Here is a 19,644-nt window from a genome sequence, read left to right as displayed (position 1 = left end):
ATCGTGTGTGAACATTATACACTAGAACTGTGTGTATTTTCAAAGCTCGTGCTATAAACGCGCTGAATAAATTGAAAATATTCCACATTTGGACCAGATGTGACCCCGCTGTGACCTTGAACTTTGACAAAGATTAACCAGCAGGTCACTTTTAATGAGGTTTTATAAAAATGCTGAAAGTATGTGAAGTATGTAAAGTCTAACTGATCTAGTATTAAAACATGTAAGACGTGACAACGACAATTTTCCAGTTTGCAAAGGAAATTTAACCTCGCTGTGACCTTGAAATTTAATGTTGTTTAATGTGATGTGCACCATACCTGGAGGTCATTATACTTTGGTTGTGTGCCAAGTTTCAAAGCCCTAGCTTTAAAAACGTGCGAGATAACCTTAATGCTGTGACTCAGTGCCGTTTTGAATGATATAACGAACAAAATTATCGTTATTTGTAAAATCATTTGGGTAAATTTATCTTTTCTTTTCGTAATTGGGTTCCAGCATCTGTTGTCTTAACAAAAATCACAATATCAGTCGTGTTTGTCAACTTTTATTTTTTAGCCCCTTTGTCCGCTTTTCGTGCGCACCTTTTGGCACTTAGTCATATGTATATCTGCACACTATTTGTTGGAAATTTTTTTTTTTTAAATCGGAAAAAAAACTTACTTAAAAAAAAAAGTTTTTTTACGCTTCCCTTCAAACTTCAAGAATAGGTACACTAGGTCCTTTTAAAACGAAATGTACGCATATATGTATGCATCTATGCATCCCCATAAGTTTGGGGGGGGGGGGGGGGCAGTCATTCTGGGCTAGCCTAGAATGACCTCCCGTCAAAATCAGCTAGCCCAAAATGACCCCCCGGTCAAAACTGACTAGGCTTCAAACGTCAAGAATAAGTACGTTAGGACCTTTTAAACCGATATTTGTTGCAAAAATGATCAAAACAAATAAAAAAAATTGAAAAAAAATTAAAAAAAATTTAAGAAGTTTTTGACACCTCCTTTGAAACTTTAAAAATAAGTACACTAAGACCTTTTAAAACGAAATGTACAAATAAATAAATGCATCTATGCATCTCTACAAGTATAGGGGGGGGGGGGGTCATTCTCGGCTAGCTGATTTTGACCGGGAGGTCATTCTGGGCTAGCCCAGAATGACCCCCCCCCCAAACTTGTGGAGATGCATAGATGCATTCATTTATGCGTACATTTCGTTTTAAAAGGTCCTAGTGTACTTATTCTTGAAGTTTGAAAGGAAGCGTCGAATTTTTTTTTTCTAGAGTTAAGGGTTTTTGTTTTGTTTGTTGTAATATAATTTTTCTAATAAATATTATCCACATTTACATTCATTTCGGTTTAAAAAGTCTTAAAGTACTAATTCTTGAAGTTTGAAGGGAGGTCAAAACTGACTGGCCTAGTCAGTTTTGACCGGGGGGTCATTCTGGGCTAGCTGATTTTGACCGGGAGGTCATTCTGGGCTAGCCCAGAATGACCCCCCCCCCCAAAACTTGTGGAGATGCATAGATGCATTCATTTATGCATACATTTCGTTTTAAAAGGTCCTAGTGTACTTATTTTTGAAGTTTAAAATGAAGCGTCAAAACTTTTTTTATTTTTATTATTTTTATAATTTTTTAGATCATTTTTCCAACAGATTTTGTGCACACATACATATATTTCGTTTTAAATGGTCCTAACGTACTTATTCTTAAAGTTTGAAGGGGGGGTCAAAACTGACTGGCGTAGTCAGTTTTGACCGGGGGGTCATTCTGGGCTAGCTGATTTTGACCGGGAGGTCATTCTGGGCTAGCCCAGAATGACTGCCCCCCCCAAAAACTTGTGGTGATGCATAGATGCATACCTATATGTGTACAGTTCGTTTTAAAAGGTCCTAGTGTATTTATTCTTAAAGCTTGAAGGTAAGCGTCGAAACTTTTTATTTTTTTTATTTTTTTTATTTTATTTTACGTTGTTGGATTTTTAAAAAGTCATTTTTCCAACAAATACTGTGCTCATATACATATATTTCATTTTGAAAGGTCCTAAAGTACTTATACTTAAAGGTTAAAGGGGAGGTCAAAACTGACTGGCCTAGTCAATTTTGACCGGGAGGTCATTCTGGGCTAGCTGATTTTGACCCCCCCCCCCCCAAACCTGGGGAGATGCATAGATGCATACATACATGCGTATGTTTTGTTTTAAGAGGTCCTAGTGTACTTATTCTTGAAGTTTGAAGGGAAGCGTCGAAACTTGTTTTGTTTGTTGTAATATCATTTTTCTAACAAATATTGTCCACATTTACATTCATTTCGGTTTAAAAAGTCTTAAAGCACTTATTCTTGAAGTTTGAAGGGGGGGGGGGGGGGTCAAAATGGCCTAGTCAGTTTTGACCGGGGGGTCATTCTGGGCTAGCTGATTTTGACCGGGAGGTCATTCTGGGCTAGCCCAAAATGACCCCCCCCCCAAACTTGTGGAGATGCATAGATGCATTCATTTATGCGTACATTTCGTTTTAAAAGGTCCTAGTGTACTTATTTATGAAGTTTTAAAGAAAGCGTCAACACTTTTTTTTTTTTTTTTTAGAATTTTTTTATTTTTTATTTATTTTTTAGATCATTTTTCCAACAGATTTTGTGCACACATACATATATTTCGTTTTAAATGGTCCTGACGTACTTATTCTTAAAGTTTGAAGGGGGGGGGTCAAAACTGACTGGGGGGGTGTCAAAATTGGCTAGCCCAGAATGACCTCCCGGTCAAAATCAGCTAGCCCAGAATGACCTCCCGGTCAAAACTGACTATGTGTCAAAATGGCCTGTTACACCTGGACCGTCTAAAACTCCGCGTGGGGGGTCCATGGAGCCTCTAAACATTAAAAATGAGGGTCCCCGGACCCTCTAGGACGGGCGGCCGTGGGGAGCCCTGCCACGCTTGTTATTAATTCTCTCAGGTGCCTGGGTTCCGCTTTACTGTTACTCGTGTTGCACATGTCATGTCGTATGCTTTCAGAGTCTTTTCATTCCTTTCTTTCTTAAATCTGAATTAAACTGCTTACATAAATTATGTTTTCAAACTGGTCGTGTGTTCTTCAGGGTACTCCCCTTCTTCCGAAGTCAATCATGTTGACGCAACAGATTTGTCCAGCCTTTTGTATGGATGGAATAAGATCTCCTTTTCCCCTTGGACACATTCCAACACTCAATAGCGTGTACTCATTCTGTGCACTGAGTTTGTTTGTTTGTTTGTTTGTTTGCTTAACGCCCAGCCGACCACGAAGGGCCATATCAGGGCGGTGCTGCTTTGACATTTCACGTGCGCCACACACAAGACAGAAGTCGCAGCACAGGCTTCATGTCTCACCCAGTCACATTATTCTGACACCGGACCAACCAGTTTCTGTGCAGTTGGAATATGCACTCTCTCTCTCTCCCTCTCTCTCTCTCCACGCCTCTTTATCTTTTTTATCTCTGTCTGTGTGTCTGTGTCTGTGTCACGGTGTCCGTGTGTGTGTGTGTGTGTGTGTGTCTCTCTCTCTCTCTCTCTTTGTCTCTCTGTCCTCGCCTCATTCTCCCTCTTTCGTTCTGTCGGTCTCTCTCTCTCCCTCCCTCTCTCTGAAACTGTTCTTCCTTTCCTTCTTCTGTTGCTTGTTCTTATTCTTCTTGCTGACGAAGACGTTTTCCCGTCACTGTTTTCCTTGTTTTCATCTTGCGCGGGGAAAATATGCCTGCCGCTTGCTTTTTTGTCTCGACAGCGAAATTGTCCATGCTGCAGTTTCTACGAAAAAGGCCAATAATAGACTTTTTTTTTAACTGGCTCTCGCGGCAGCTGCGACATGTGTGTGGTTGTGGTTGTGTGTGTGTGGTTGTGTGTGTGTGTGTGTGTGTGTGTCAGTGCACGGTGTGTGTGTCTGTCTGTCTGTCTTTCTGTTTGTTTGACTGAATGTTTCTGCGGGTTAGTCTCTGTGCGCCTTTGTTTAGTTCCATTTTTTCTGACCGTAGCTCTGGCTTATGTAATCATATATATGTCTATTCGTCTGTCGGTCTGTCCGTCTGTCGGTCTGGCTGTCGGTCTGGCTGTCGGTCGGGCTGCAAGTGTCTGTCTGTTTGTCTCAGCGTCTGTCTGTCCCTGCACGAACGCGAGTTCGGCCAGTCGACAGCTCAACCTTCGCGTAACTTTGTTTCGAAACAGAAGCAAACCCGAGTCTGTGGTTAATTGGATTAACAGGCCATAGACGGTGTCTGCCTTGGAAATCCAATACCATACATTGCTTCTGCAACTCCCTAGCCAGTCTACGCCTGCTTTGCTAAATATCCTTCTGAAGTAACCTCGCCCCCAGAGGACAACATTGTAGTGCAGCGCAGCTTCTCTCTCTATCTCTCTCTGTTCTTCCGCGCGTGTGTGTGTGTGCCGTGTGTGTGTGTGTGTGTGTGTGTGTGTGAGTGTGTGTGTGTGTGTGTGTGTGTGTGTTTGCGTGTGGGTGTTGACCTTACTTCTATCTGTCGATTTCTGCGTATTGTGTACGTCTTAGTTTCAGCAGTGTTCCTCTGTCTATGTCTTTTTCTGTCCATTTCCAGCGTGTGGTCCTGCCGGCAGGAAAACTTTCATTATAATATTAATATTATGGACAAAGCAAAACAAAATAATAAAAAAAAACTCCTGGGAAAGACAAACAATCAATACCACCCCAACAAAAAAAGAAGAAGAAAGAAAAGAAAAGACACCCTCTTGGCTTCAGAACGACAAAAAGTAGCACCATCTGGTATCACCAACACACGTACACTCATCTGTATCCTCTTCGATAGCTCGCAACATGTGACACAGCATAGCTTGCTCTCTCTCTCTCTCTCTCTCTCTCTCTCTCTCTCTCTCTCTCTCTCTCTCTCCACCCCCCTCTCTCTCTCTCTCTCTCTCTCTCTCTCTCTCTCTCTCTCTCTCTCTCTTCATCTTATCTCTCTCATCGTCTTGGTATGTGTATGTGCCTGTCTCTCTCCCTCTCTCACTCTCTCGGCTAACATTCTGTCTCTCTCTGTGTCTTCCTCATTCTTACTCTTTCCATAGACCTATATTATCTAAATATAGGTCCCTGCTCTTTCTTACTATCTCAGTCTCTCTCACAGTCTGCCTGTCTGTCTGTCTGATTCTCTCGTCTGTCTCCCTCATTCCTCCCTCTCTCTCTCTTTCCCTTCCATAGCTGACAACATCTTGCACAGCACAGCTTGATGTCACAGTCGTGAACGATTCATGAGACTAGCAGATCGCAAAGACACAGAAACAGCAGACCGCGGATGGTACCTCTGCTCGTTACTCTGTCTGTCTGTCTGTCTGTCTATGTCTGTCTGTCTGCCTTTCTCCCTCTGAGGCTCTGTGTCCTAGTCTCTTTGTGTCTCTGTCTCCGTATGTCTGTCTGTGTCTCTCTGTCTCTGTCTGTCTGATTGTCTCTCTCTCTCGCTTTTCTCTCTCTCAGTCTCTCTCTCTCTCTCATTCTCTCTCTGTCTCAGTCTCTCTGTGTCTCTGTGTGTGTCTCTCTCTCTAGCTTATATATATCTATCTCTCTCTCTGTATTCTCTCCCATAGCTGACAACATGTGGCACAGCACAGCTTGGTGTCTGGAACGATCCCTGCGACCAGCAGACCGCAGATGGTACCCCCTCTCGTTAGTCCGCGGCATGATAATGGCAGCTTTGCGCCAGTCCTGTCCCGCGAGAAATGATCACTGATTGTGAAATCACTTAGACTGCGGCGAACCAGTGACGTATTAATTAGTGAAGGCGTGCAGTCCAGGGGAGGTGTGCACGAAAAAGGGCCCAACTTGGTAGGAAGTTGGTGCTGCATGATGGGACTGATTGAAGTCCGACATTGAGATTTGTTTGAGATTTCAACTAATCCGAAACATCGCTTGGGTCCCACCCGGTTGGGCACTTTCTCGTTGCATACCATCACATTGTGGACGTGTGGAACGTCATTAGAAGTAGGTTCATCTGTGGGCCAGAAGAGGGTGAAAAGGCCGTACAAGAGCAAAAGGAGCATTAGGGAAAACATAGGCATCTTCCACACAAATCCTGCATGGCTTGAACGCGTTTTATCAGTATTGCAGAATATTTAATTCCGTTTGTCTCCTGAAGTTGTCCTTCTGTCAGTATTGTTAGAGAGAGAGAGAGAGAGAGAGAGAGAGAGAGAGAGAGAGAGAGAGAGAGAGAGAGAGAGAGAGAGAGAGAGAGAGAGAGAAAAAAGGGGGGGGGGGGCGGGGGCAAAACGTAGTATTTGTCTATTTGACTTCATCTCAGCGGTGGCAGACAAAATGACGACCTGGTCTCTATATACTGTACGTGTACACGCACATGCCAACAATATCTGCTGCAAGTGCTCGACAAGACATCGAATGAACATGGTAATATAATAGCGTGAAAGGAACAACATTCATCAGTGGGACTGTCTAGAAACACCTTCATCTATGTATACAATACAATGCACAAGGAATCTACACCATGTTATACCATGTCTTTGAAACACACGTTAATTTTTTCGGCAATGCTTATTCATGTTTCTCGCTCTCCTACTTGCTAGTTATCATTGTAATTGTTATTCAAGGATCGTAATTTCGACGTAAATGCGCATGTAGCCAAATTCATCCTCGCCACATCCGGCCATGGACATCTTCATTTTGTCTTCTTCTCAGTTTTTCGAGACAGAGAGATTTGTTGTGGGAAAAGTTTCTTTCACTTTGATTCGAGACAGTCAAGGTTAGCCAAGTGAAAGACTTTTTGTTTCTTTGTCTTTGCACTGTGTCAACAACGAAGGTGCATCAAGCCCAACAGTGCAGAGCCAAGGTTTCACTGTTTTCTTAGTCGTGCGATGCTCGCCATGCAGACGTCACAAAGTCAACCTAACCTTTCTCTGATCTTTGCAAATGAAGAGCGACGAAAAGGGGAGAGAGTCGAGTGTCGTAAGGTTTGAATTATCTGTGCCTGGCTTCGACTTGACAACTTGCGAATAGACTCACGTGGGACGCAGCTGCAGGTGTGTGTCTGTGTGTGTTGGCTGTGGAAAGACCCGAGCCCTGATTTTTAATCAACGTATGCATGTTGAAGCCTGGTGATTTTCTCCATTCTCTTCCACTTTTGACATTGAATCTTAGCATATAACCACTTCATGTCCCAAATAGGCACTAGTTTTGGGGACAAAAATATTAAGTTAGCATAGCATAGCCACTTGTTTTTTTCACAGTGAAATCTGTTTCACGGGCCTGCGACTCAGCAACCTCTGTTCGTCATACGGGTATTTGACAGCTAGACTTCAGCAAAAAGTGTAACGAGAAGTTTAAAGTGAAGGAACAAATTTAAGTTTACACATGTATATACAGCGGCATACAATGGCGGCATATTCAAACAAAAGTTCAGTTACGAGGGCCCCAAAGGGTTTAAAATCGTGATCGTGATTGGCGTTTTTTGACCTTTCTGTGACCGTGATTGCCGAAATTTCCATTTCTGTGATCGTGATGGGACTTTGCCCGTGATCCGTGATGACAAAAAAATCAAGTCTCGTGATCGTGATCGTCATTGTTTTTCGTGATCGTGATGGGCATTATTGCAAAGCATTTTATTTTCAACGTACATTTTTCACAGCTGTATCACTCTATGATCCTCTATTCGTCAAGGTGTTCGTGATCGTGAAAACAAAAATCAAGGTAACTGTGATCGTGAAAGCTAAAATTTCCCTTCCCGTGATCGTGATGATACCCCCCCGGGGCCCCTTTGGGGCCCTCAGTTACTGATGACATGTCTTTGAATGCGATAATTGCGAAGAAATAGGTCTGTGGTGGAATTGGAAATGGGAACTGATATTGTGTTTTTTGTAAGATGCGGGATGGATTATTTGAGCAGTGAAACTGAGCAATGGGAGAGAGAGAGAGAGAGAGAGAGAGAGAGAGAGAGAGAGAGAGAGACAGAGAGAGAGAGAGAGAGAGAGAGAGAGAGAGAGAGAGAGAGATGGATGGGGGAGAGAGACTGAGAGAGAGAGAGAGATGGGGGGGGGGGGGGGGGGAGGTAGTGTGTGTGGTGGAGGGAGGGGGGCTACGGGGAGACGTAAACTACACCACAATAGAACATTTTCTTGTCCCTCCCTTGGCTTTGACAAACGTGTTGCGATGCAGATGACACCGAGGTGTGCGTCAGAGGGTGACGGTGTGGACTTGCTCGTCAGTGTTACGTACCACAAAGAGTTATTGAGTGAGATTCCCAACACTTCTAAAGACCAAGGTGATAGAATTGGGTAACTTTGAACGGGAGTCATTCAGTCTCGTCAGTGCTAAGACCAAGATGCTAAAATGGGTTAACTCTAAGCGGTTAACACGTAGAAGTGCAAGCTTGTTATAGCCTAGTGATAGACACAAGTATCGGTAGGCACAGTCTGTCTCAACCTCCTTACCTCTTACACACACACACGCGCACACCCCCCCCCCCACCCCCACAGAACTTCTATTAGACTACTAATATAAGTTCTTTGCACTCCCCCCCTCCACCTCCACACGGGCAGAATCGAACAAATGAAAGTATACAGCTGCATAATATATACATATGTGACCCTCCACCACGAAATGAGTCGCATGTCACCTCGCGCGGTTCTGCGCTAGGCTTGATATAAGTCCGGGGAGTGTCTGGTAACAGTGTGAGGGTCACCTTAGTCACAAGCTTATAACTCAAACAGTTTTCGCTCTTTTCTAAAACGGTTTTCACCACTGGATAGAGCATAACATACTCTTTAGGAAAATAAATTTTTTTAGAAAATCATGCAAAGGTGACATGCGACTCATTCCGTGATGAAGGGTCACATATTAGTAATTCGTTGGGGAAAAACATCTCACTATTCAAATCGATACATTCTCACAACGATGTCTTAGAATACACCGGTGTCAGTGTACGTTCAGTGTACGTTCAAATTAAGACTTCAGACAGAAGGGGTAGGGGGAGGGGGAGGCGAGGGGGTAGGGGGGTCTTAAAAGGGAGGGTTACACTATTTACCCTGAGGACATCCATGTTACCATTGTTTGACGAAAAGTAGAAGCTTTCTGGTAAGTAATAGTATGACGGCTTACTAGTGCCAAAACCTGGGGTTACCCATTATCACGTGATAATTACTAATTAACGCTGTCAGTTACTGTTTTCACTCGTTAGTTACTCATTTTCACGGGATAATTAGTAATTTTCACGGGAAAATGACTAATTTTTAGTTTTGGCACTAGCAATCCGTCAGGAAGTGAGCCAAAACTAAAATTTAGTAATTAACAGGTGAAAGTTAGTCATTTTCCCGGGAAAATTAGTAATTAACACGTGAAAATAGTAATTATCAAGGGAAAATTATTAATTTTCCCTTGATAATTACAATTATGAGGTTTTGACACTAGTAGGCCCTGTGACGGCTTACTAGTGCCAAAACCTGGGGTTACCCATTATCACGTGATAATTACTAATTAACGCTGTCAGTTACTGTTTTCACCTGCTAGTTACTCATTTTCACGGGAAAATTACTTTTAGTTTTGGCACTAGCAATCCGTCAGGAAGTGAGCCAAAACTAAAAATTAGTCATTAACAGGTGAAAGTTAGTATTTATTCCGGGAAAATTAGTAATTTTCCCGGGAAAATTAGTAATAAACACGTGAAAATGGTAATTATCAAGGGAAAATTACTAATGTTCCCTTGATAATTACAATTATAAGGTTTTGGCACTAGTAAACCGTCATATAATAGCCCTCCTATGTTCACCTGTGTGTGTTCGCGCAAGCAGTTCGCTGGGGGCTATTTCAGTTCAGGCAGTAACTGACCCCACCACCGACAGGTGATTGACAAGTAAGGGAGATAACTGGCCTAGGCGGAGTTGTTCGTCATTCCTGTGATTGACAGTTCGGTCACACGTTGTCAAGGAACGGACACTATGCTTGTCATTCTTGGCGTTTGTCAGTCTGTATTCTCCTCGACCTCCCGTTAACCGACAAAAGTCGAGGTCTTATTTAATTATGTTATGTCGTAAGTTCCGGACTATGGAGTAAGAACTATTAGTAAACATAATTTTTCTCGTCTGTTCTCTGTTCATGTTTAGTGTCACACCGGAAGTTCCGGACTATGGAGTAAGAACTATTAGTAAACATAATTTTTCTCGTCAGTCCGTTCTCTGTTCATATTTAGTATCACAAAGGAAGTTCCGGACTATGGAGTAAGAACTATTAGTAAACATAATTTTTCTCGTCCGTTCTCTGTTCATGTTTAGTGTCACACCGGAAGTTCCGGACTATGGAGTAAGAACTATTAGTAAACATAATTTTTCTCGTCAGTCCGTTCTCTGTTCATATTTAGTATCACAAAGGAAGTTCCGGACTATGGAGTAAGAACTATTAGTAAACATAATTTTTCTCGTCCGTTCTCTGTTCATGTTTAGTGTCACACAGGAACTCTTTTTGAAGCCCTTAACAAATCAGAAAAAATCGGATCTTAAAAGGAGAGAGTCTTTAAAATGGAGGTACATTTACAGAGGATATGAACAGCAAATCTAAAAACGCGAAGTCTGAAGGTGGGGGGCTTGGGGTGGGTTGAGTCTCAAGTCGAGGAGTGGGGGTGTATTAAAAATGGGAGTTCCACTGTATATCATTGTCTTGTCCTTCATTTCTTCTTTCTTTTTATCTCTTTTTCTCCTTCTTTTCTTTATTGCTGCTCTTTTTCTTTCTCTTCGTTCTTTGTCTCTGTCTCTCTCTCTCTTTACTTCTCCTCTATCATTTTCTACACAAATCTGTGTCTACCACCTCTCTTATAATGTTTTTTCCCCTTCTTTCCCGCCCTCTCTTATCCAGTAATGTAAGTAATGTGACTTCCACGCACCCATGATAAACTAGAAGTCTTTCAGAGCCAAGTTGTGTTGCTAGTTCCTGGCAACGGAATTAGAAATATTTGAAGACATCATTCCCCGTCTCCTTCACCTGTCTCTTTTTGTGTGTGGTGATGTCCTTTTCCTGTCTATTATTTTACTTTCTATCCTCTCTTAACCCCCCCACCCCCCACCCCCACCCCACCCAATTTGTGCTCTTCTGTTTTCTCATATTTTTTTTTATTTTTTTATTTTTTTTATCTTACTTTACTTATTTGTTATATTTTTCTCTTTTTGTTTTGTTTTCAAGCTCCTGAGTGATTGATTAATTTTTTTTTCTTCCCCTGGCTTCACTGTAAGTTGAAGTGTTCTACTGTATCAGATAATGTATAATTCTACTGGCAAAAGTAGCACACATGGTAAATACTAAATAGCGTATACAATGTGTGGTCGGGAGGTCGTGGGTTCGAACCCCGGCCGGGTCATACCTAAGACTTTAAAACTGGCAATCTAGTGGCTGCTCCGCCTGGCGTCTGGCATTATGGGGTTAGTGCTAGGACTTGTTGGTCCGGTGTCAGAATAATGTGACTGGGTGAGACACGAAGCCTGTGCTGCGACTTCTGTCTTGTGTGTGGCGCACGTTATATGTCAAAGCAGCACCGCCCTGATATGTCCCTTCGTGGTCGGCTGGGCGTTAAGCCAAACAAACAAAAATGTGTGGTACTTTTGCTAGTAGAGTTAGTATCTCACACAGTGTTCACAACTGGTTACAAAAAGGGTGTTCAAAAGGAGAACACTTCAGTTTAGAGACTTCGATCTCTTATATTTATTTATTCATTTCCCTGCCACACCATCAACAACAACAACAAGGAACTGCACAGTCAGCAGAATGTTTCTACAGTGGAACCCCCCTTTTAAGACCCCCCAATTTAAGACTTCCTCCCATTTAAGACCCTGTTTTCTCAGACTTTCTGTTCATAACCTCTGTAAATTTACCCCCATTTTAAGACTCCTTGCTTTTTAAGACCCAATTTTTTTCCCATTGTTGAAGGTCTTAAAACGATCGCCTATGTAAACCGTACTTAACAACGACCCAATCACCCAAAACAGGCTAATGTCAGTAATGACCCCATTCTCCATTTGTTTGGATCGTTTTCTGCATACAGTCACTGTAGCATGGTGGTCGGCATAGATCATAGTCGGTGTCAGGTGTCCTTGATGAAATCTGATCTTACGCAAAAGCCTGTTACACTGTATAGATCCGATTGTCCGATAATGCGACTCAGTGTACAACCGTTCAAACAAGTGTGTCATTCACAAGTGGTCGTCTCGTGAGTTGTTGTGTATGAGATGTGAATGTTGATGTACATAATTATGTCGTGTACCAGCATTGCCGAATTCGCGGAATTGGAATACGCTTTTTGGTTGTAGAATGTACAGTTTATGAGTCTTATACTTGCATCTGTTTTTCCTGTTGCAGTGCCCGTCAGCAGGGGAAATAACCATGAGGTCACCAGAGGCCGAGTTTCGCTTCATCGTGGATTGTTATGTCTTCCAACAACTGTCTTGCGCATTTCTTCCGCGGTAGCATCGTCAAACTACACACGGTTTCCATGACAAATCTTCCAACGTCTTCGTGAAAATCCAATCTCTGTGGGTCCAAGATGACGTCATCTAAAACGCAGCCAGTGTTTGTGTGGTGTTGCGTCATCTTGGCTGCGACGTCACTCCATCACAGCTTAGCTGGAGTGACACGGAAAGCGCAACAGACCGAGAGTGGCGCTATCGATTCTGCTCCCAAGGGCAAACAACCGCGGCGCGAAATCAGGGACAGACAACTTCAAGCAGGGATCAGCGGGGGAGCAGTGGTGGGTGTGATGATCCAATCACAGCACTGGCGTAAGCAGTCAATAGTCTCCAAGGAGGCAAGGCGAGATTTTACTAACGACGGTAACAACGTTCAACCAGACAAAGACCCGTCCAAGGACGCAAGAGGAGATTTTAGTTTGGGCGATGCAAAATCGGCCAAAGACCCGTCCAAAGATCCGTCCAAAGACGCAAGAGGAGATTTTAGTTTGGGCGATGCAAAATCGGCCAAAGACCCTTCTAAGGGCGCAGGAGGAGATTTTAGTTTGGGCGGTGCAAAATCGGCCAAAGACCCTACCAAGGACGCAGGAGGAGATTTTAGTTTGGGCGGTGTAGAAATAGCCAAAGACCCTCCAAATGATGCTTGGGGAGATTTAATTGTAAGCAGCAGCAGAGAAGAGCCAGAAAAAGACTCCTTCAAAGACACCAGCAGAGATTTTGTTACCGGCAACAGCGTGGAAACGGCAAAGGACGAGGCACGTACAACCAGGCTGTCAGGCAAAAAACTGGGACATGTGATTGACAGAAATGTGTCGATAACGACGGACCGCGAAGGGTCCAACCAGAAAGCCCTAGGCGGTAGTAAAAGGGACAGCAATTCCCATCATGCCAGACAGGAAGAAGATGGCGCTCTTTTTGCGCCCGAGGCTGTGAGTGATGGAACCCGTATCGATCACAGCAAAGTACAGAGAGTGGAGGGGGAGGAAGAAGCAGGGATGAGAAGGGGGAGAGGGATGGGGACGGGGACAGAGAAGAGCAGTGGGAACATACAACTACACACCCCATCACACTATCGACCCACCCCTCGCACTTCATCACCAGCGGAGATGAAAGCGGGGTTAGAGTTTGCACAACGGCTAACCGTTTCGGGGGAGGATCCAAACAGCGAGGAAAGGCCATCATTACCACAACAGTCCAGCTCTCCCTCTTCTTCCCGAGGCCAGAGAGGAACAGAATCGATCTCTTCCAGTCCAGAACTGTGGAGAGTTCATAGTGCCACCTTGGAAAGAGCCCCTGAGAGAGGGCAACATTCCTGGCTGCTTCCTCTTCCTACTCTTTCCCGCCCGCTCCGTGTATGGAAATCACAATTGCACTTTTCCGCTCCGAGTCAGAGTGTATGGAAATCGGCGAAGCCCCCCCTCCCTCCTGTTGCCGATGGCTACAGTGTGTTCAACTCTGAATCTCCCCCTCCCCCTCTTCCCGCTTTTCCTTCTTCTCCTCGAAACCAAGGAGTATGGAAATCCTCGTCCCTTCCTTTTGTAAGCAACTCAACAAGAAGCTCCTTACCCCCGCTCTCTCTCCCTCCCAGAGACACGGAATGGAAATCATCACTGTCATCGCCCCTTATATTTCTAAAAAGCGCAGAAAGGGGGTCTTCAAATCCCCTCGTTTTCTCCGACGGAAGGAAAGTACGGAAAGCATCGCTGTTTTCACCTATTTCGTTTGTAAAAAACTCAGACGGAAGATCCTTATCCTCGTTCGCTTTTTCAGATAGGAAAACAGTATTGAAATCATTCACACAACCTGAAGACACAGAAAGCAAGTTCAGCCCTCAAACAACCCTTCCGTCGAAGGCCATCAAAGTCTCCTCGTCCTCATCCTCACTCCCTCTCCCTGACAGAAACACGGTATGGAAATCATTCGCTCCCATCGCACCCTCCCATCACAGTCAAAGCAAGCCCAGCCCTGAAATAAACCGACCTTCGGAGCCCATCAAAGTCTCCACGGGACATAGAGCACATCTAGCTGGGGCTCACAATGACCAATTTTCCTCCCGTGGCCCGAGCAGCAATTTCAAGATCGATGACCATTCTGTGACCATTCCTGGCCTCTTTGCGCCCTTTTCAACAGCCCTCTTCCCCGCTGCGAAAATGACCGCGACAGAAGGCCGGAGTACAATGGAGGGTGTGCGAATGGGGAGGAGGAGGAGGAGGAGGAGAAGAAGAGCTGTCAACAACGACCCTGTTGTTGTTGATGTTGCCAATGGAGACTCTGTGGGTGGCATTACTGATGCTGCCGGTGAGGTTAAAGTGAACAAGAAGGACGGTACAGTTATGGGCGATGTTGGTAAAGATATCGTGCCCACGACTGAGCAAGCGGTAGGCGTGGATGAAACAGAGCAAACGGGTGATGTGAATCAAGCTGAAACTACTGTTGACGTTTTGGACAGTGTTAATAGCACTGTTGCCACTGTCAAAACCACTGTCACCACAACGAGTGAAAATAATGACGTAACCGCTGTGAGAAACACAGTGACGCAGACCACGGTCAGTCCTACGTCATCCCCGTCAACAGGTAGTCATGTGACGTCATCCACTGATGCGCCTACTACTTTAAGTACAACTACGGAACCTACCTCACAATCTTCAAAAACGACATCAAAAGCCTATCCGTCGTCTACAACACCTTCTACACAATCTACACAAACGGAACCTACTTCATCGAAAGGCACAACAACGAAAAGACCCCCAACAGCACCTCGAACTTCTTTGTCTAAAGAAGTGCTTTCCTCGTCATCGACATCAACCACATCATCTCCGACATCGCCCTCGTCTTCAACAAAAACACCAGTGCCTATCACAACGGCAGCAACATCGTCAGACAAAACTTTGAAGGCAAAAGCGACAGAGTCTGTAGCAGGAGTGTCCAAGGATACATCACCGACAACAACAACAGAGCCTTCAACCAAAGTGCCTAAAGTCCCTTCGCCAGTTGCTACAACTAAGTTCTCAAGAAGAGAGTCTGATGTCTCTTCTGGGACGACAGTGACAGAGGAGCCAACGACAGCCTCGGCCAAAACGCCATCAGCGACAATCACAAACTCAGGAACAACTGTGCCGAACTCTCCGGCGGAAGTGTCTGGCAAAACTTCAGCGGTACCAGTAACAGACACTTCAGCAGGAGCATCCAATAGCAATTCATCAGCAGCAACAGTGACATACTCTCAAGCAAAAATGACGGAATCCTCGGTAATTAATGCAGCAGATGAAGACTTGAAGAGTGGAGGAGCTAAAGACCCAGACAATGTCAACAACTCCAGCAAACCAAAGACGAGGTCAAGGTCAAGGCCAGACCCACCCGCAGTACATGAATCAGCTGCAGAAGCAACAACAGAAAAGATGACGCCAGTGAGTGTAACAACAGAAAAAGTGACGTCGGTAGGTGTAACAACAGAAAAGATGACGTCAGTAAGAAGTGACGACAGTGTCACCACCTCAGAGAAAAGCAGGATTTCAGTTTCGTCAGGGAAAACAAAGTCCGGAGTTGGGTGGACGAGCGGTGAGAACAGCGTGTCGCCGACAGACTCTTCCAACAAGAGAACGATCAGGTCCACGGATGCTGCGTCTTCTGATACTCCGACACCGCCCGGGACAGAGGCTGATTCAACCTCATCTACCTCGAAAACCACACAGCCTTCAGCCACCTCATCAATGTCCACAGACGCTGCAACGACAGTCTCCGACACGACTACGATCTCAGCAGAGTCCCAGACACCCAAGGAGCCCAACACCACTTCTTCTCCGGACCCTCCCACAAGCACACCAGTATCTCCAGAAGATCTGGTCGGATCTTCAGGGACAGCGGACCCTACACCGGAGGGCGAGCCAGACGGAGTTGGGGAGGAGGATGAGAATGCGGAGGAGCCTGTGTCAGAGCCTGGTCCTGATTGGGACAATGCTAAGGTGGGTGTCTTTGTTGTTTTCGTCGTTGTTGTTGTTGTTTACAGGATTATGTCGGTTGTGTGCGTATGTGTGTGTGAGAGTGTGTGTGTGTGTGTGTGTGTGTGTGTTCGCGTTAGTGTGACGGTGTTTGTCGATCGGTGTGTGCGTGGTTGTGTGTTTGAGTGCATGCGTGTGTTAGCCATTTTTGTCATTAGTACTCACCCTTAGTTTCTTTCATACACATACACTTTTTATAATCACCCGTCTGTGACCATATCTATGCGTAGATGGTGTGGAAAGAAGCCTGGGAGTTCCACCTGTACATCTTCGGCTGTCTCTTCGGCCTGCTGGGCCTCTACGTGCTGGTGTGCGTGATTAGACTGTGGAGAATCCATCGCCTCCTTTCCCGCCGTTACTTCGTCTCCCTCAACCTTCTCATGCTGCTGCTGTGTGCCACCCGGGCCGTGTACCTGATGTTGGACGGGTACAACTCTCACGGCACCTTCCACCCGAGTCTGGATTACTTCTTCTACTCCATCTCCTTCCCCTGTCTGACCTCAGCCTTCAGCATCCAGCTCTACGCTCTGCTGCAGGCCACCAAGATGCAGTTCCTGCCTCCCACTATACAGAAGGTTAGTCACAGTTTACTTGGGCGAAAAGGGGTGACACCCAAACTGGTGAGAGCAAACCGCGGGGTTTGATTCGATGAAATCACACCAAATCTCAATTTCAACCAATCCAACACCGCGGCTGACTCCCACCCGGTTCGTAACTTTCTCGTGCACCGGGTGCCCGTTTCGCCGAGTGCGGCATTATCTGGAATTCTTTACACGGTCAAAAGAGTCTTGCTAATCGCTGACACGAAGCATCGATATCAAATCTGCTGATAAAGAGATCGGGGGTTACTTGTGCCGGGGGTGCTTGTACGTCTCGTACCGCCTGAGCATACTTGCTGTACGTGTTGGTACGTACATGTGCCTCATAAGCAAACATATGTGATTATACTTCTTGTCTTGCCGTATTTACCTAATTTCTGACAACAGGAGGTATAAAACCCCAGAGTGTATTCGATATGGTTCACTATATGATAACAAGAACAACAACAACAACAAATAATACGGAGACAGTGAGAAAAAACACACACACGAAAGCAGCCAAAATTCATAAATTCTGCTATGTTTGCTATCTCCAGATGAGCCTGCTGATGACCATCGTGGTTGTCCACTTCGCCATCTCCATAGCAACGGACGTGGTGGTGGGCATGTACGCCGGCATGGAGATCATGCTCTTCGTCTGCCAGCTCTTCTTCATCCTCTGGGGCCTCTTCCTCTTCTTCGGCTACGCCTACATCTTCCGGCGGCTGTACGTGCACGCTGTCAAGCGGCAGAAGAACGTGGTGCAGAACAACGGGTCCGTCTACGGTGGTGGTGGGGGCCTGGCCAAGCCTAAGGCGAGGTTCACGCTTAGCGTTGCTGTCACGGTGAGTTTGTGTGTGTATGGGGGAGGGCTTGTGGGTGTTGGCGCTGGTGGGTGTGTGTGTGGGTGTTTGTGTGTGCACTCGTGTTGGACGTTGGTGAGCTTATTTGTCCTGATTTACGATCACTATCGTGACAATGCTGACAGAAATGTAAGGGCTAAGGCCCAGCAACAGTAAACATAGACATTCTATTGAGAACGCCTTTACTTTCCTTTGTTGCTTATCCTGTATTTTTGACGTCCTGTCTTTCAGGTGACGATGCTGACAGCAGTGCTAGGCCTGGTGACGGTGGCACTGGAGGTGTACGCCGTGGTGGGGGTCTACAAGACCTTCTCCAACGATCGTCCCCAGCCCTGGCCCTGGTACTTCTACCACACGGCCTTACGCCTCGTGGAGTTCCTCATGTGTGCTACCATGGGATACGTGGCTTCTCAACCTTTCAGGTAACACTTGTGTTAAATATGAATGGATGCTATTGATCTGACCGTTTTTTGGGGGATATTCTGGTGAAGTTGACTAATTTGAAGAATCTGGGGAATTCACGCTACCTTAATGTAGACGCACACGGCACGATTTGCTCGAAAATGCACTGCATTTATGGTGATTAATTAAATCAAGGTGAGTTAATGAGCTTCTGGGCGCTGCTTCTCTCCTGTGCTGGAGTTTAAAAATAGTGCTGAACCGGTTAACCTCAGTTGCGCTACCAGGGACCCAGCGGCCCTGGTAACTGACAACGTCGCGTCGAATTGTCAATGGAAAGAATCAAATTCTCACACAAGATTGCACTTTCCATCGAATTTTACATTTTTATTTCTTACAATATACTAGTATTTGCAAAATATAGACAGTCTTGCTGCATGGTACCATTATTTCAAACACTGAGCCTCATATCCCAAGTTCCAAAGCTATCTGAAAACGTTTTTCTTCAGATAATATCCCTTTAACATTTGCTCTTTTACCTATTAGGCACATTCTTTCCCGTGTAAATGATTCTGCTCACCAACTCAGATCTTTCGAGGCTTTGATGTTAGATAGTACGCATCTCTCCGATTGCCCACATACCAAAAAATCAACATCCTGGGCGTGTCTGTGCAAAAGTGATTTTGTACCTGTACCAATAGCATCAGGCTGGTAATTAAGTTCATTCATAACAGAATTCAAAACTCTAAGCAGGAGGCATTCAGGCTGTTGATTTTTTGGTCTGTGTAAAACCCTGGCCTGTTCTGTGATTGTGAGCCGATTTCACGGGACTGTACCTGTAAACTTTAGACAGAGAGATGAGGGGCAAAAAGCAGAAGGGAGGAAGAAACACGGTATAAGAACCAAGTGAAAAAAAAAGCGTACAAAAATAAGTCCTACGAAGCACTCCTGTGCGAAGTCAATCACCAAATCCTTCATGTGTCTATATGCAGGTACCGAAGACGCGAGCAGAGCTGCTGTTGCCCAGTGCTGTGCGCGCCCTGCGCGGAGATCTGTTACTGTGGCAACGACGCCAACCGTTCCGAGGCTCAGGCCGGCTGGTCAGAGCTTGACCAGCACCAACTGCGGACATCCATTGACCGCGGTCAGCCCGTAGGCGTAGGTTACCACCACGACGGTTACCATAGCAACGGGAACGCCCTGCGAGGCAGCAAGAACAGCCAGAAGGGAGGAGGCGGGGGCGGGGAGGTCACGAAAACCAGAATATACTTCAGCGACCACGATGACGTCATGCCCATCGTGACGTCACAACCTAGGTCGCGGCCCACCTCCACGACGTCCGACACCATGATAGACGGCGAGAACGCCACGC

The 19,644-nt window shown here is 45.3% G+C and overlaps 1 protein-coding gene across 1 annotated transcript in view; it reads left to right on the top strand.

Moving 5' to 3' along the window:
• Nucleotides 1-19,644, top strand: part of LOC138965546 (uncharacterized) — a 36,948-nt gene that overhangs the window by 16,974 nt on the left and 330 nt on the right. The window contains exons 2-6 of the mRNA XM_070337730.1: nt 12,328-16,396; nt 16,663-17,007; nt 17,568-17,855; nt 18,105-18,295; nt 19,265-19,629. Coding sequence (XP_070193831.1) covers nt 12,512-16,396; nt 16,663-17,007; nt 17,568-17,855; nt 18,105-18,295; nt 19,265-19,629 — 5,074 coding nt within the window. The 5' untranslated portion in view covers nt 12,328-12,511. The remainder of the gene's footprint in view (nt 1-12,327; nt 16,397-16,662; nt 17,008-17,567; nt 17,856-18,104; nt 18,296-19,264; nt 19,630-19,644) is intronic.

The sequence above is a fragment of the Littorina saxatilis genome, linkage group LG4, assembly GCF_037325665.1.
Source record: "Littorina saxatilis isolate snail1 linkage group LG4, US_GU_Lsax_2.0, whole genome shotgun sequence".
Lineage (NCBI taxonomy): Eukaryota > Metazoa > Mollusca > Gastropoda > Littorinimorpha > Littorinidae > Littorina > Littorina saxatilis.
The sequence above is the reverse complement of the archived record's forward strand: the minus strand, read 5'-3'. Positions and strand labels throughout refer to the sequence as shown.